The sequence below is a fragment of the Brassica oleracea genome, chromosome C4 (genome assembly GCF_000695525.1).
Source record: "Brassica oleracea var. oleracea cultivar TO1000 chromosome C4, BOL, whole genome shotgun sequence".
In the NCBI taxonomy this organism is placed as follows: domain Eukaryota; kingdom Viridiplantae; phylum Streptophyta; class Magnoliopsida; order Brassicales; family Brassicaceae; genus Brassica; species Brassica oleracea.
In genome coordinates this window covers 26081072-26098763 of record NC_027751.1, presented here as the reverse complement: position 1 = coordinate 26098763, position 17692 = coordinate 26081072, and the positions used below count along the sequence as shown (strand labels likewise).

Sequence of the window (17692 nt, the reverse complement as noted above, 5' to 3'; positions counted from 1 at the left end):
GTGGAGAAAATATTAGAGACTTACGCTCAATTCTTCATTGGCTTCGTCATGGAGAAGAAGATTAGGAGTGGTTATAGGAGTTGTAGAAGGTATGTTTTATCTATTCGAACAATGGTCTGAGATTATATTTGATCTGAATGCAAGTAGTGTTTTGTTATCGATGATGATCAAGAACCATTGATTTCTCAATTCAAGATTGGAGATGAAACCTACTCATCAAGTAATGGCTCTTCTTCGAAAATATAAAATACAAAAAATTCAAGTTACATGTGTTTTTGTTTGTGTTATCATCTACATATATATTTAACTTTGGATTGTTTATCTTGGAAAGGATTACAAATCTAAAACCGGGTGAGGAACAAGAAGATCCAGAAAGGAGGTATGTTGAGTAAATAAGAGTTTATGGTCGGATAACTTAGAGAGAGAGTGGTTGATGAGAATATGAAGATTGAAGAGAAAACGTTGGGGAAAATTAAGCAAGTAATTACACTTGGACTTATGTTCACTGACAAATCCCTGCCAAAGCAAATCAAGCTTCTACGCAGATTTATGACATGGTGTTTCTTCGTATGAGTCTAGCACAAGGCATCAATCAGATATGTAATTAGGTTGTGTGTATTGAAGAATTGAAACTTTACTTTTTTGTTTTGATTTTAATAGATAAGATACTGTTATGATTTCAAGACATATTTTGTATACAATCAATAAAATTGCACCTTACTTTTTAGGTAAGATTTGCATGTACACAAAAACACATATCTGTTAGCTGGTTTATTACCTGTCACCATTTTCAGTCCAATGTAATCTCTTTTATATAATTAATAGGCAAAACCATCTGTGGATATGTAAAGGGTTCTAACGAGGCATCTAATGAATCTAAGGTTATAGGAAAACATGGATGAGCTGACATGATGAAGAGTTTTGCTCAAGTTTGCGGGATCAAAACTTCTTCTAAAAAACACACGTACTTATTATTTGTATAACTAGGTACTGAAAATATGAAAAAAAATGTCAGCATACAAAAACAAATGCTGTAAAATTCCAAGATAAAAAAATTTATATTAATATGCCTATGATCAATAAACAAAACTTTCAATAAAAAAATAATAAAATTTGTACGTATACAAGAAAAAACAACAAAACATACATTTAATCGTTAAAAGTCATGAATTTGAATAGTATTGTTTTAACATGAAAACTCAAATATTGGAACAACACAACATATATACACTCACCAAATATAGTACAATACATTACTATGAACTAAAAACCAATCAAACAAATCTGTTAACTATGAACAATAAATCAATCAAATTAATATTGTCAAAAAATCACAAATAAAATCAACCAATTCTTAGCCATATTTGTGATTTTTGGTATAAAATAATGTAAATTAACTTTAAATATTTTTAAAAAAATTAAATTTAAAATTTATAAGATACTATCCGCGTAACGCGGAAAAGGAATCTAGTTCAAGAACATAAACCACACGCATATGTAATAGATATAAGTATGTATAGTATCAAGTTCTAGTTGGGCCGGTTTAATCCCCGTTTAATCTATAATTGATCAAGCACTTAATTATTTATACAGGCGGTGATCATCTTTTAGTCTGGGGGCACTAAAAATATATAAAGGAATACTCCCAAAACTTCTGATTAGGTTAGCACAAATTGGTTTTAATAAACGTTTGTAACTGGGATCCGTCTTCAGTTTTTATTTTAGTTTGTGCGTCTCTTGTCTGCATATGAATGAATCTGTAATAAGGACACACCCGTACAGGCGTACAGAACCTTTATAATAAACCTTGTTGCCAACATAACGTGCAGGTTGCAGCTAAATCGATCTATGACAAAAAAAAACAAAATAAAAAATATATAAGAAAACAAAATTATGCAGAAGATGCGTTTTCATCTCTTGTGGGAGTGTTATTACCTAATCGATACAAAAGATGTTTGCCAAGTGGATATCACACGTGTGTTGGCATCATAATTGTCATCAAACAACATATGTTCCATCCGTTGAATCTCCCATCATGACTCATCCTCTTCACTGCATTTAGACAAAAATTAGTTGTAAAATTCGCAAGTTAGGAATTGAATTAAAGTTGAAAATGCTTAAGAAATGGTGTCTAATGCTTTGGTTAGAGCCGTTTAATTAAAGCTATGGAGCTAATGGAGAAATTTTTAGGTATGAAAAGCTAAAACGTGACGTTATTCCTGAAATCTAATCTAACGGCTGAGATTCATTCTCATCATCCAACCGTCCATAGCTTGACCAAGTCTTCTCTTCTACTCTCATCATCATCTCTCTTGGCTCCTTGTCTATTTAAACTTCTCTGCCTCTCACTCTGCTCTCCCCCTTTAGCGTTTAGACAACCACAGAATCCACAAAACCAAATCTTCTCTTTTCGTTCTCACATCTCCACCGTTGATTATCTAAACCGATCAATCTAACGATAAGAAAACAGAGCTTAGAAACTCCACAAGTTTGATCATTTCCTCTGAAACAGAGTATCCTCTGTTCCTTACTCTGTTTTTTCATCGATGAGGAGGTTAAGAGGGATCAAAATCAGAAGACCGTTTCAACGAATCACAAGATGGATTCTCCGGAAAACCCGACTCCGCCGTTCGAGATACATCCGGTTAAGCCCGAACCGGCCGGTTTGCAAACCAAAAGCCATCGCAAAGCTCATAAGCTGGGGTCGTAGTCTCACATCACACAGCGCCAGGTTCCTCGGGTGTAAGCGATCAAACTCCGGATACATACCAATTGGGGAGGAACCGGTTCAAACCAAACCCGACCCGGTTCCGAAAGGTCACTCGGCGGTTTACGTCGGCAAAAAAGACGGCGACTTTCACAGAGTTTTGGTGCCTATCGTTTACTTTAACCATCCTCTGTTTGGTGAGCTTCTGAGAGAAGCAGAGGAAGAGTTTGGGTTTTGTCAAGAAGGTGGGATCACTATCCCTTGTCCTTATTCCGATTTCAAACGGGTACAGACCCGAATAGAATCCGGGTCTGGGTTCTGCAAATTTCCATGGAGCCGGCGCCGGCAATAACGACGGCGGAAAAAGGCGGTAGACGATGATAATGACGAAAAAAGTTTGAGCTCTTTTTACTATTTTCTTTTTATTACTTTTTCACTGCTTTTTAGCTTTTTTTTACCCTTTTGTTAGATATGTAAATGTAATGCATATGTGATAATGTGAAAGTGACATTTTTAGTATTAAACTGTAAATAATTGAGAGATTTCTCCATTTCCGTAATTGCATGAGTGTTTTTTTTTTTTTTTTTTTTTTTTGTAAACTAATTGCATGAGTGCTTCTGGTAGGACTATGTGATTATGAATTTATGATTAAGATAGTAAAATTATAAAAGTGAATTATGAAAACGATAAAACCAAAGAAAAAGTTCAACACGATTTCTATTGATTAATCTTTTGGACCTACACAAGATTTTGCGATCATTCGCAATAATTTATCATTGTTAAACCCACTAATTCTATATACACGTAGTTGAACACACGTAAAAAATTCATTTGGTTTGTAATTTTCAAAAAAAACAAGGGAAACAACACACAAAATATCTTTCACGTATTTTTTTCTTGAAGATCATAAGTTATCCAACATAAAATGTGCATAGACTACTAATAAGTCGACATGCAAAGATGATATTATTGACTTCTAGATTTGATTTACCTACGGAACCACTATAATGAGAAATTTTGGTTGTATATTATCTAATTTCTCCAATCTATTAAATGGGGCTTTATCATTGTTATTCAATGATACTTTCGTGCTCTTGTTGAATTGTGGTGAATATAGGCTGGGAAAAGTTATGGGGAAACTGCTACTAAAATGACATTTTGGTATTGAAGTGATCGTCGCCATTAGAGTCCCTTTCGATATACGTAGCGACCATTTTATAGTGGAGAGAATTCACCAAGAATCAAGGAGAGTTTATAGAAAAATACTGAAGAAAAAAGATATTCACATGTTATATTTATTTAGCGAACAATAAACTAGTTACGTCGTTGGCTCAAAGCAGAATAGTCATGCTTGGTTTCCTGTACGATTTGATTATATTTTAGTCCAGTTTATCTAAAGCAATAATAACACTTGGTTTAGTGTTTTACTATTCAGCATGGATAAAAACGAGGATTTTTCACGTGTTATTTGTATGGAAGCTCGCACTTCTCCAGTCTATAGATTGGATCAACAAAAGAACCAAATAAGTATGCTTATTAAACAAACAATATTCGTTTGTATATTTTTATTTGATTTTAAACAAATCAACTTTTGGACCTTTATACCAAATATTTAACAGAATTAAATATATTTATTCAGTTATGTGTGTTTTTAATATAAAAGCAAACAACAATCTACAAAAAAGCAATTAGTATTCAAATTCGTGGGAGACATTTCATATTTTCTTCGGGGTTAGATTGGTAGTCGAAGTGCCAAGTTGATGATTTATAGATCGGTCCAAATTCTATCGGGCTGAAAGTAATGTGGATAAGTAGTGGCTGTAACAATCAATGAATTTTTCTTCTCCAAAGGCATATATACATTATACCAGGTTAGATGTACGACCTGTTAACCTATTCCTTTTTTTACTTATAACCAAACCAAACTAAACCGAAAAAAATGTATTTCTGTCATCTAACAATTAGACAAGGTAACTTGCATTTATATAACTTTTTGTTTTGGTTAAAGTTAAAACATGATTTTGGTTAGTTTTGATCATATAAAATCAGATTTGATTGAATATTTGCTAAACATGGCATTCAATAGCGTATACAAAATGGTTCAATCACGAACGAGCAGGAGAATAATAACAAAATGTAGAATAATGGACAAAGCTTGTCAAAAAATGATGAACAAACCTTTGAAACATGGGCTTCGACTCATTCACAGCTTAACGGCCCAATAGGCATATCTCCCTTGAGTATCCTTTAAGTTCTATCTCAATTATGTTTATGATTGGATTGTAGTAATTACCAGTTATTAATTTGTAATGGGGAGATGGTAGACTATATTTAACAGATTTATTTGATCAACCAATTGTATTTAGAGCATCTCAAAAAAACACTCTATAACTTCAAATATGAAGTTTTTTGTTCTCCAAAAAAAAACTTCAAAACTTCAAATTTGAAGTTTTGAGAAGTGAAACTCTATATTTGAAGTTTCACTATTCAAAACTTCAAATTTGAAGTTTCATATTTTTGTTTGCATTTTGGTCTCTACAATTACACATCACATTTGTGATTCTTAAATATTTTTTCGTTTGTCATTTTAATCCTTAAAAAAAATTATATTTCAGAAATATTTCAAATTTTGTTTATAAATTTAAGTTTTACACATAAAATTAACTTTTAAATAAGCTCTAAAATATTTTAAAACTATATTTAATCAGAGCAATATACAAAAAAAAACTTAACAAAAAAACTTTTTAAAAATTACATGAAGACATAACTATTACACAAATTTAAATATTACAACAACCCTAGTAGTTAGGTAAATTTGATCCAGAACCTCCAAAATTTCTAAAATATTTTTGTGTAATTAAATATGGCTGTTGTTGTTTTTGATGTCTTTTTTGTATGATTTTCTTTTGTAATGATTGAATGTATTCACGAATATTAATATCATCGATAAAAATAAGTCTTTTAGTAATATATTATTTTTCTCTTTTACTTTTTTGTTCAGATATAATGTATCTACAAGTATTAATATCATCCGATTTCTTCTTGTTCAGATCTAATGTATCTACAAGTATTAATATCATCCGATTTCAATAATTTTTAGCTCGTAATCTATAAATTAGAAATGAAGAGTCATTTTTTAACTTCGAAATGAATTAGTTGAGCACATATGCATTACAAAAATCATTTTATTGAATAATATTGTATTTTGCTTGAAGTTTAATTTTAATTATGTTATTTTTATTTTAAAATTTAAAATTTAATATAATATTTTATTAATCAATATTGTTGTAATATTTTATTTAATTAATATTGTTGTATATTTTTATATATATCCTAGTTATTTATAATTTTTTTATGAATTCAAATTAGTTATGACAAATATAAGGACCATATTATAAAATATAAATAATTTAAATGTTCAGTTTGAAGTTTTACTTTTGGAGAAGAACACCTTTTAAACTTTAAATATAGAGTTCTAGAAACTTTAAAATATAATTTTTTTTTTTAGAGATGCTCTTACCAGTTTAACAAAACAGAGTATGCAAAAAAGATGATATTAAGAGTAGTACTTTGATGAACACCATATTTACTTCCATCAAGATGTGTATCGATGACTCCTCAAATATGTAAGTGTTTCGTAATTTATTTGTAGGGCTCTATGGGGCCATATATTGTAACATGTATGGCAATACTCTAGCGGTATGCATGTATGTATTTTAACGCAATATCTTCATATATCCTTCTTACTTGATTATAAAGGGTTTGGTTCTTGAGTTCCAAGGAATCCATCCTCATTCCAAACTTCAATAACTGCTTGAATTCAAGAACTTGACCCATCTGAACGCTTGCCATATACCTTACCTATATATCTCTCCAGTTGTCTCAACCTAAAATATCTTCTTCACTTGGTATGACTCTTTCTCTTTGCTTTCCTTGTTTTGCAAGTTTCTAGTTAGTTTCTTGATGAATGTAGTGACTATCATGTTGCTTGCTTTGTAGATGCTTCATGGTTATCCAAATATGGCGAAAATCACAAGCTCACATGTACCACAGTGTTCTAAAACATTTATAGATTATGTGGAGACAAAAATGACGCCAGCGGACTCGCCGAGAGAGAAGCAAGAAAGCTTAAACCGAGCTTGCAATATACATCTAAAAGAATGCAACTGTTCTCAAGAAGCTCACTCTACGGTTAGACGGATAACAAATCGCTCTTTTGTTGATGTGAAGATGGGTCAAGTGCCAACTTAAAAAAAGCTTTACATGAAGTAACTATTTGATTGAGAAATTCATTTGGTCGTGGTCAAGATTTAAAATAAAGTTGGTTCTATTCTACTTAAAAGGTTAAAAATTCTCCACTATAACATGATGAGAATATATGTGTATGATGGAATCGATCTTGCGAACTACAAATCAAAAGGACATGATTAAAATGGGACCCTCTTTGCACAAAAGAATTCTCAAGAAAATGGCACCCAAAAATACAAACCTTCTTTAATCATGTCTAAATCATTTCACGCAATACTCTATTGTTTATTCAAATAATAAACCAATTCTTTCATTCAATTTGTCGAGTTTTTGGTATTGATTCGTTACAACTTACAAACGAATGATTATATGCTAATTGACATGTCATAATTAAGATGATCAAGTTCGAAGCTTATCTTGGTTTGCATTATTCGTTCTAGACATATCCATATCTCTTGGAGACTCAAGTCATTAAATAAAAATAATGCTAAAAAATCGCTATATATACAGTAATTAACTAGAGTTTTATATGAGATTAGTGATTAGGCGGCGCCGGTTAAACACTGCCTAGACCGAAATTCCTAAAAATTAGGCATGGGCATTCGGATAACCGGTTCGGATCCGGGTCGGGTTTTTCGGATTTCGGATATTTCGGAACTAGAGAAAATGGTACTGTTCAGATAATTTAAAATTTTGGTTCGGATACGGTTCGGTACTTGTCGCTTCCGGTTCGGATCCTGTTACATCCGAAGTAACCAAACAATTAACAGCTTCGGTTCAGTTCTAGTGTGTTAGCAACCCATTTAATCCGATAGAACCAAAAAATCATCTTAAAGAACCGAAATATCCGATAGAACCGTAAACCATATAACATAAGCCAAAGTTTCAACTCCAAAATGAAAAAAACAAAGCATCCATCAGATTTGAAGCAAACATAGCATGAGACAATGAAACAAACATAGCATCCGACAATGAAAAAAAAACATAGCATCCGACAATGAAAAAAAACCATAGAAACCGTCCAACAACAAAGCAAGCAACAACATAACTTCAGTCTTCGGACCACCTTCTTCTTCCCCTTCGTCTCCATCTTCCCCGACTTGCATACATTCTTCTAGACTAGGTTGAGAGTATCAAACTCTACAAATATCACAAGAATATGTTACTACTTATCTTAAGACACGTAAATATGAAGCAATATTTAAAAAGAAAGAAGAAAATGTACCTTTCTCTAGCTTGTCATGTACCTCAACCTCAGCTAGCATTTGAGCATTGGTAACACGTCTCTCACACATATTGATATCAGCCTTCATCCATTGCTCTGTGCACATCAAGACTTCAATCATGTAGTGTGTCAAGCAACTCCTAAACGGATCAATCAGTCGACCACTGGTGCTGAAAGTACTCTCCGATGCAACAGAGGAGACTTGCATTGCAAATACATCTCTGGCCATCTCTGCTAAGACCGGATACTTCTGATAGTTAAGCCTCCACCAAGACAACACATCATACTATGTTCCAAGAAAGTTTTTGGGATTCTCTACCTTCTCTTTCAAATACAGCTCTAGCTCATCCCTTGCTTCTTCAACTCCTGTTTCAGCAACCATTGCAGTATAAGCAAAGTCCATCCTTTCATAACCGAGATCATCAACCAAATCCATTGCTTCTTCAATGTCTTCACCTAACACTTGCTCCTGTTTTTGATCTTCTCCAGTTGATGACGATGTTTGAGTAGACTGTGATGATGGTCCAGCAGTTGACTCTCTCCTCAAGCGAAGACTGTACTCTTTGAACATATCAGTCAAGACACTGTAAACCGACTGATACATCTCATTAGCCGCAGGTGTTTCTTTGCCGTAGAGCTTCTCAAAACATAGCTTCGCAAACTGCATTTTCTTGGTAGGATCAAACACAGAAGCAATAATAACCATCTTGTTGACATTCTTCATGCCACCCCAATACTTATCAAACTTTGTCTTCATGCCATCAGCCTTGCTTCTCAACTCCTTATATAAACTTTGACTCAACCGTATCAGATTCCAATCTATAGTGACTATCTCACCATAACACTTGTGAGAACAGACTGATGTGGAAGCGGAGACAACTAATGTAGAGTTGTAAAAGATGATAAGAAACTTCACTAACCTCTCCACTGCATTCCAATCAACAGTAACAGAAGGTCCAATCCTTTTGTTCCCATTCTAAACTTCGTTAAAGAAGTCATTGTGGAGCCGGTCTTCTTGTTCCATTTTATCAAAAGCAACCTTGTACTTGATAGCTCTCTGAATCATGAGATAAGTAGAATTCCACCTCGGTTTGATGTCCAAAGGTAAACTGCCTCGAGTCATCTTTCCCGACTCAACTCTCAGCTGAAATGACTTCTGTCTCTGAGTAGAAGACCTCACATACTGCACCGCATTACGTATCGCTTCCACTTTCCCATCAATATCCTGCAGACTATCTCTCACAACCAAGTTGATAATGTGAGCTGCACACCGCATATGCATGAAGCTGCCATCCAACACCAATGCTTCATCGCCAAGCAAGATGAACTCCCTTTGAAACTTTTGAAGGGCAGATATGTTAGCCACGTTTCGCCCACGTTCCCATCAATATCCTATAGACCATCTCTCACAACCAAGTTGATAATGTGAGTTGCACACCGCATATGTATGAAGCTGCCATCCAACACCAATGCTTCATCGCTAAGCAAGATGAACTCCCTTTGAAACTTTTGAAGGGCAGATGTGTTAGCTGTTGCATTGTCAACCGTGATGGTGAACACCTTCTCTATAGCCCACTCAGCCAAACACTCCAGAAGAACAGCAGCAATCGTCTGGCCTCTGTGATCACATACATGCTTAAACCCGATGATAAGCTTCCTTAGCTGCCAACTATCATCTACAAAATGAGCCGTCACCACCATGTAGCTCGCTCCAGTAGGATTTGCTGTCCAAATGTCTGTGGTAAGTGAAACCCTCTGCTTACTGACTTTAAACCAATTCTTCAGAGCCTCCTTCTTTCTCACATACATTTGGACAATGTCCCTGGTTGCAGTCCTTCTTGAATGAGGTTTGTAGAGACCAGCCCGATCGCAGAAGTGTCTCCAAGCAACACTTTCAGTGAAAGAAAGTGGCAATTCACCCAACACTAGCAGCTCATTAGTCGCCTCTCTAAACACAGCTTCAGAAACTTTTGCATTCGTCAGACCTCCATCATTCGTAATCACAGTTGAACCAGGAGCTTGGCTCTGTTTCCACGCCAAGTGAGACTTACAGGAGAGTAGATGCTTCCTAAGGTTGGAAGTTCCTTGTGAAGACGCACAGCCGAAGACACGCTGACAATGGTTGCATCTGCACTTGTCACGGTCGTCCTCTGTTCTTGTGTAGTGTTTCCAGACGTCTGATCTTGTGCCTGACTGCTTTTTTGCTGCTGGCCGAGAGCTACCTCTTGAACAAACCTTCCTTTTCCCATTCCTATCACGGCGTGCTATCTCTTCTTGGGTTTCCTAAACTCCATTCTTTGTCTCAGAATCAATGTTTGCCGGCAATGGTAAAGAATCCATCTACAAATAAAAAGAGTAAAGAACATCAATAAGAGAAGACCAATGACAATAACGTATCAGTAAGAACATACAGTATGTTACATACTGATAACAATATTGATTTCAATCTCAACTCTATATAACAAATCGATTTCAATGCCAATTTTAGAAAAAAAAATCAATTTCAATCACAACAAATCGACAAAACAATTTCAATCACAACTCAGAACATCGACTAGACCTGGGCATGCAAATCAATTAACTAGCCTAAATCAATTAACGGAAACACAATCAATGACCTTACTTGAGATATGTTTCTCGATGACTCAGAAGCAAAAGAAAGAGAATGAATTTGAGATTTGGTTCCGAAATTCATCTCTTCTCTTTTAATAAGCAGATGAAGAGCATCTGAAATCGCAAAGGCCGGGTCTGTCGGGAAGAAAGAAACGACTGATACAAGAATCAAGAAAAGCTTGTGTTGTGGAAATCGAAATCGCATAAGGCGTGGGTACTGGCTAGTTTGCATTAACTAGGGCTAGTCTACTAGGGGTAACTTAACTAAGCTTTAACTCGGGTCTAGTCGGATACCCGTATGGATCCCGGATATAACCCGTATCCGACCCGGTACCCGACCAAATTTAAAACCTCATCCGATCGGGTATTTTCCTCTACCCGAACCCGATCCGAATCCCGATTTTTCGGGTAAATACCGGTTCGGATCTTCGGATCCGGGAAATATGCCCAGGCCTACTAAAAATTGTTATAGAAAAAATGTTTTGTTTATGACCAATTTAACGTCTAACCGTCTACGTCGCCTATACCAGTTTGAAAAGCAAGAACCATTTGAAAACAATCACAAAGAACATCAAAAAGAATAAAAGTATGAGAATGCTCTTTTTCTTCTCTCTCTTGTTCTTCCTCTTCTTCCACTCATCCTCCTCCTCAAGATCATCATCAGAATCTCACATCTTCATCTACGGTGGATGTTCACCGGAAAAATACACACCAAACACTCCTTTCGAATCAAACCGCGACACTTTCCTCTCCTCCGTCGTTACTTCCTCCTCCGAAGCCTCCTTCAACAGCTTCGCCGTCGGCAACGACTCTTCCTCCTCCTCCTCCTCCTCCTCGGCCGCTGTCTTCGGTCTTTATCAATGCCGCGAAGATCTCCGACACTCTGACTGCTCAAAATGTATCCAAAACTCCGTCGACCAAATCACTCTCCTATGTCCTTACTCTTACGGTGCTTCTCTCCAGCTCGAAGGCTGCTTCTTACGCTACGAGACAAACGACTTTCTTGGGAGACAAGACACGAGTCTTAGGTACAAGAAGTGTAGTACCAAGAGCGTTGAGAATGACTATGACTTTTTTAAACGGAGAGACGATGTGTTGTCGGATCTTGAGTCGACTCAACTAGGTTACAAAGTGAGCCGGTCTGGTTTGGTCGAAGGTTATGCTCAGTGTGTTGGTGACTTGAGTCCTAGTGACTGTACGGCTTGTCTTGCGGAATCTGTTGGGAAGTTAAAGAATCTTTGTGGCTCTGCGGTTGCAGCTGAGGTTTACTTAGCTCAGTGCTATGCTCATTACTGGGGTTCTGGTTACTATGACTTCTCTTCAGGTCGGTCCATGAATTCAAATTCTTCATTACATAACATATTTTATCGTTTACCACACATGACAGAGGCATGAACACTAATTAACACCTTTTTTTCTTCTGTACAATTTAGACATGCATGCACACTAATTTAAATTTGAATTATGACATAGTATTTACGTATTAACTGCGTAATGAGTTCATTGGTTATTTTTTCATGAACTATACTTTAGTGCCATGATTATTACAATTTGTAATAAATTTAATTTAAATGTGTGAGAATATGACCTAGTTTGAAAACACGCCGCTCGCAAAATCACGAGTCTAGTTGCTTCGTTGCACGAGAAAGCTGAAGAAATCATAACTTTTTTTAATCTTTCTTTGTGCAAAGACACCATTAATCTTTTGAATAATTCGTTGGAAAATTCGAGCATCATGATTATAATATGATTGGTCAGAAAAGAATGTTGTTTGCAAAATATTATATAACTATACTAATATAATATTCTTTTCTTTATAGGCATAGCCACCCATGTCCACAATTCCAACTTTATTGTATATATTCTTTATAGCTTGATCGATATCACACAGTAGAAAAGTCATAACATCTTAGATATTCTAATTCTTAGCTTGATACTATGGTCTTATCCTATGTTCTTTTGTCACATACTATAAGATCTTTCTAAACTAATCCTACTTTCGTAATATAAGATCCAACAAACGGAGATAACGTGGGTAAATCAATTGCGATCATCGTAGGAGTCATTGCTGGATTCGCAATTCTTGTTATCCTCCTCTCCCTCTGCAGAAACAACATGCGTAAGTATACTTGCCTTCCTCACATGATAAACTTAAATCACCCATTTTTATTAAGATTCGAATTTAATTGAGTGTTTAAGAATTATCATAATCTTATGTTTTACGATGCTGATTTGCAGATTGATACAAAGAAGACAAGATTCGCGATAAAAGATTATGTAGGGACATCTTTTGTTTTGGTCAAAGGGACATCTTTTTTTTGTATTCTCTTATTTTGTAGTAACATATCCGTTACCTTGTCGATTTTTTTGGTTGATCAAAAGGAAGGAAAAAAACTCGAAGTGGCCAACATATTCGATGTATAATTAATAATTTGATTAGTGACCCGCAATGTCCGTCTTGAAAGATGATAACTTTATTCCATAAAATAGTTATAAGCTTACATTATATACCCACTTTCCTTAGCAGGCGCAATTATTCGATATTCATCATACTTAGACCATAAAATATTATGTACTTTGGACTAATGTGATCGTCTTGAGAGTATCTTTAGACTTTATAGGTTCTGCTGAGGAAAAAGACCTACAAGGTTAATCCAACCTGTGGTTCGTGTTAATACGATTAGGGTCTAACAACGTTTTTTTACGGCCACACGATTTTTTTTTCTCAACATCAACTTTAGTCAGAAGGTTTTGACCACAAAGACAATGATTTGAATCTAGTATGAACACTCAAAAGTTATCTGTGCTATCTAATCTAGCATTATTGTACTCAGAGCATGATTAACCCGGAGTTTTTAGAGTGAAGTTCCTAACTGTTAACTTCCGCTAAGAACTCCACAGTTTCTTAACTTCCGCTAAGAACTCCACTCTAAGAATCCGGGTTAATCATGGTCTTACACCATTATAAGAACAAATTCCTTATATCACAACAAGTAAGAAAAAACTAAATGGTAGTAGTTTGACGATATTTTTTGGACTCAGTGTATATTTACATAAGTTTTGAATTCGATTCTTGATAGAAATTAAATTATCACTGCCTAGTTTTAATGTGGACTTCGGCCCAAATGTTTTACATGGTGGATCTTAACATACAATCAATCTGTTATAAATCAAGTGATGAATGTCCATAACCAGCCCGGTACATAAACCGGCCAAACCCTAGAGAGAGACGGCCCAAACTCTAGAGAGAGAGACGGCGGCCGCGACCTGGAGAGAGAGAGAAAGTCGGCCATGACTTTCCATTATTCCAGTTTTCCTATTCCTTGTTGGTTTATGATTTAGTAATTATCCTAAATCATGTTGGATTAGGATTTGTACTATTTCCTTTTATCTTCATCTTGTAATCCTTATATAAATGAACATATGATTCATTAATAATAAGAACAGAAACATTCAGTTCTCAAACCCTCTATTTTCAACACGTTATCAGCATGATTGTTCTCTGCAATCTAAGCTAAAAACCTAAAACCCTAAAGTCCCTAACTCAGCCGGCGACCACCCTAAACCCTAAGGCGTTTCCTGTCCGTCTCAGACCTCGACGATCAGCTCAACTCCTTGGCGTTCCCTGCTCATGTCCTAACGTCCTCAGCCAGCTCGTGTTCATGATCAACCAGCTCGCACCAGACGACAATCAGCTTCAGCTCGCAGACGAGTGCAGCCGGCGAACGTTCCCGGGCGATCAGATCCGTCTTGCATCCGAGGTCCATCCGTTCTCCCTAGGTGGTCCGGCTCAACCCTACAAAGACTAAGGTATACCGTTAATCTGAGAACGTTATGATCAAACCCTAAAACCCTAATCCATTATTATGGAATTCTATGATCTTGATCAAACCCTAAAATCGGTATAACCTAAAAACAACAATCTCATAACTAGCAATTGAATCGATTCCAACTAGAACATGTTTGATTGTTTATTTGTTTCTAATCTGAAGTTATGAAACCCTAATATTGGAATCGAAACCCTAAACCCTAGAAACTTGAATTCGATTTTATGGTTCTTGTTTTTATTGTTTGATTGATGATCTGAGGTTATAGGATTGATAGATTGATTGTATAATCTGAATATTGAATTTGAATCCTAAAGGCCTTGAAACCTCGATCACATATTGCTAAAATCAACTCCTAGCATTGTTTAAATCAAAACCCTAATTTCATAAATAAGAAATCGAATTGGCTAAGGTTATTTACATAAGTTATGAAACTGAATTTGAATTGCATTCGTCTTGTTTCTAAATATCGACCAGCATATAGATTTTATAAACTTGAATTGTTTGCATAACAAAATTGTATGGCCGTGTGGCCTGATCTATTTGTTACTATGTTTGATCCGCACCATGGTCGATTAGATTGATTGAAACATGATTGTAATAAGACTTGATTGTGGCCGATTTTATTTGATTGACTTGCGGCCACATGATCACATTGTGAAACCCTAAATTTCGAATGACAATATGATTCAGATGAAGAAAATCTCAAACCTAGACTATGCTGCCCTTAATCTCTCCGGAGATAACTATTTGCAATGGGCACTTGACACAAAGATTAATTTGAGGTCAAAGGAATTAGGTGATACTATCATCAAGGGTAACAATGAGACTGATAAGAATCGGTACATGGCTATAAGTATTATACGCCACCATCTCATTGAGGGTCTAAAAGATCAGTACCTCACCATGGAGAATCTACTAGACCTTTGGACCGCTTTACAGCGTAGATATGATCATCAGAAAACAGTGCTATTACCAAAGGCTAGACATGAGTGGAAGAATCTTAGATTCATAGACTATAATTTTGTGGATGAATACAATTCAGTATTGTTTAAGATAGTCTCAATGATGAGATTATGTGGTGAGGAAGTAACCGAGAAAGAGTTGCTTGATAAAACATTCTCCACGTTCCATTCGACGAACATGTTGCTGCAACAGCAATATAGAGAGAGAGGCTTCGCCTCATACACTGATCTGATCTCGTGCCTGCTTCTGGCCGAGGCTAATAATGAACTTCTGATGAAAAATAGTTTGATGAGACCCATCGAAACATCAGCATTACCAGAAGCCAATGAGGCTGAAAAGAAAGATCTCAAAGAATGCAACCACGTCCATGATAATAAGAAGTCACACGGCAAAGGCCGTAGTAGATTCAAGGGACGTGGCCGTGACAGCTATGACCGACAAGGAAACCACAATAACCATGGTCGTGGTTCCAGCCGTGGCCGAGGCAATTATGGCCGTGGTCGAGGTGGCATATCCAAACCGTCTTACTCAACCAAATCAACTTGTCACAGATGCGGGAAGAAAAACCATTGGGCAAAGAATTGTAGAACCCCTAAACATCTATGTGAGCTCTATCAAGAGAGCCTTAAGAACAAGAACCCGGAAGCCCATATGGTTCATGATACCAGGTATGATGCTGATGATGATTCCGACCTTGAAAGGGACGACCTCTTGGATTTTGAGACTTCTGATTGTCTCAAAGACTAAAATCGACATCTTGTCTTATTGTTTTATGAATTTCTTTGGTTTCATTGCTATTATATCTTGCCTGAGTTTGTTTGATAATGTGAATGATTTTATTGATAAAGAATTGGCTAAAGGGAATTATAGTATGGGTATAGTAGCCTAGTAAGAAACTATGGCCAAGACATTGTCTAAAGGGCATTAGATACACCCAATAATATGTGACCCATTGAGTTATAATAAAATGGTTTCCAAATAGAAACAATGTGCAAACAAAAGGAAACAAGTTCCTTCAGATTTTGAAAGAAAAATCGCCCAAGACCTTATAAGAAAGTGGTCAAGACTATACATGTGTACTCTACTGATCAAAACTATGCTACAGATCAGTATGAATAAGAGGCAAGAGCCGTGGTGACTATACTCATATATATCCCACGAAATTTTATACACTATATGGCAAAGACCGGATTAGCCATCTTGGTCCACAACTGATGAAAAGGTTGAAATTTGAAAGGCACAAAGAGTTATTTCCATTAGAACTCACGTTGTGAAACATGTACACAAAGAGAAACTCATTAAAGCTTTATTATCCTAAGCACCACAAAATTATAGTATGTTAATGAGGGGGAGAGAGGATAAAAAAAACCCTAAATCCATGATCACACTACAAATTCGTGAAATATGGTCCAGAACCATGATATAAACGGCTTGGGCGTGTTGTGCAGGCTTGGCCGCACAGTCCATTACCTATAAAGGTTCGGACATCCATCCTAGAGCTTAGGGAAATTATGGATTTACATGTATAAAAAGTTTAACTACATCAGGCCATATAAGTGAGCATAGATATTTCCATCTCAGATTGAATACGGGTCATAAACCAGACATACACCATCTTAAGAGATTTTGAATAAACCACCACATACATATGTGTGCTGTCTAAGATGGAATCTCAGAAAAGGATTGGAAATATATGTTGGATAAGAGTATGCCTTTCTCCACGAATTCAAAGAGACCGTGAGCCAAAAACATGGGTGATCAAATAGTGGCCAGGTACGGATTGCATGACCAAATGGATCCGGCTATCCAACATTATGAAGAGAAAGTTATAAGCTGGTATAAAGAGCAAAGAAAGAATGATAAGAATGAATGGTATCAGCCATCATGGTCTTGGCAAAATCCTCGGATTAGAACTGTAGACGTCCAAAGAAAAGGTTATAAAAGGCTAGCTAATCGAGATGCCAGACACTGACCCGAAAAGAACAAAATGACTAAGTCATAACCAGCTTAGCACCAAACGAAATCTGATGTCCTTGAAAGAGACACAGTCAAGTTGCTATAGAGTCTATACAAGATACACCAAGTGTTCCGTAAGATAAGGAACCT

General features: G+C 36.0%; 2 protein-coding genes across 2 annotated transcripts; both read left to right on the top strand.

The window, feature by feature from the left end:
• The first annotated feature begins 2343 nt into the window (after positions 1-2343).
• On the top strand, positions 2344-3257 carry LOC106339864 (auxin-responsive protein SAUR36-like). Its single transcript, XM_013778729.1, has one exon. The coding sequence runs from the start codon at positions 2547-2549 to the stop codon at positions 3057-3059; it is 513 nt and encodes a 170-aa protein (XP_013634183.1). The 5' UTR covers positions 2344-2546; the 3' UTR covers positions 3060-3257.
• Positions 3258-11314: 8057 nt separating this feature from the next.
• LOC106339806 (cysteine-rich repeat secretory protein 15) lies at positions 11315-13243 on the top strand. The gene is made up of 3 exons (XM_013778681.1): positions 11315-12117; positions 12805-12912; positions 13032-13243. Exons 1-3 carry the CDS (start codon positions 11382-11384, stop codon positions 13034-13036), a joined length of 849 nt encoding a protein of 282 aa, XP_013634135.1. The 5' UTR covers positions 11315-11381; the 3' UTR covers positions 13037-13243.
• The last annotated feature ends 4449 nt before the right edge of the window (positions 13244-17692 follow it).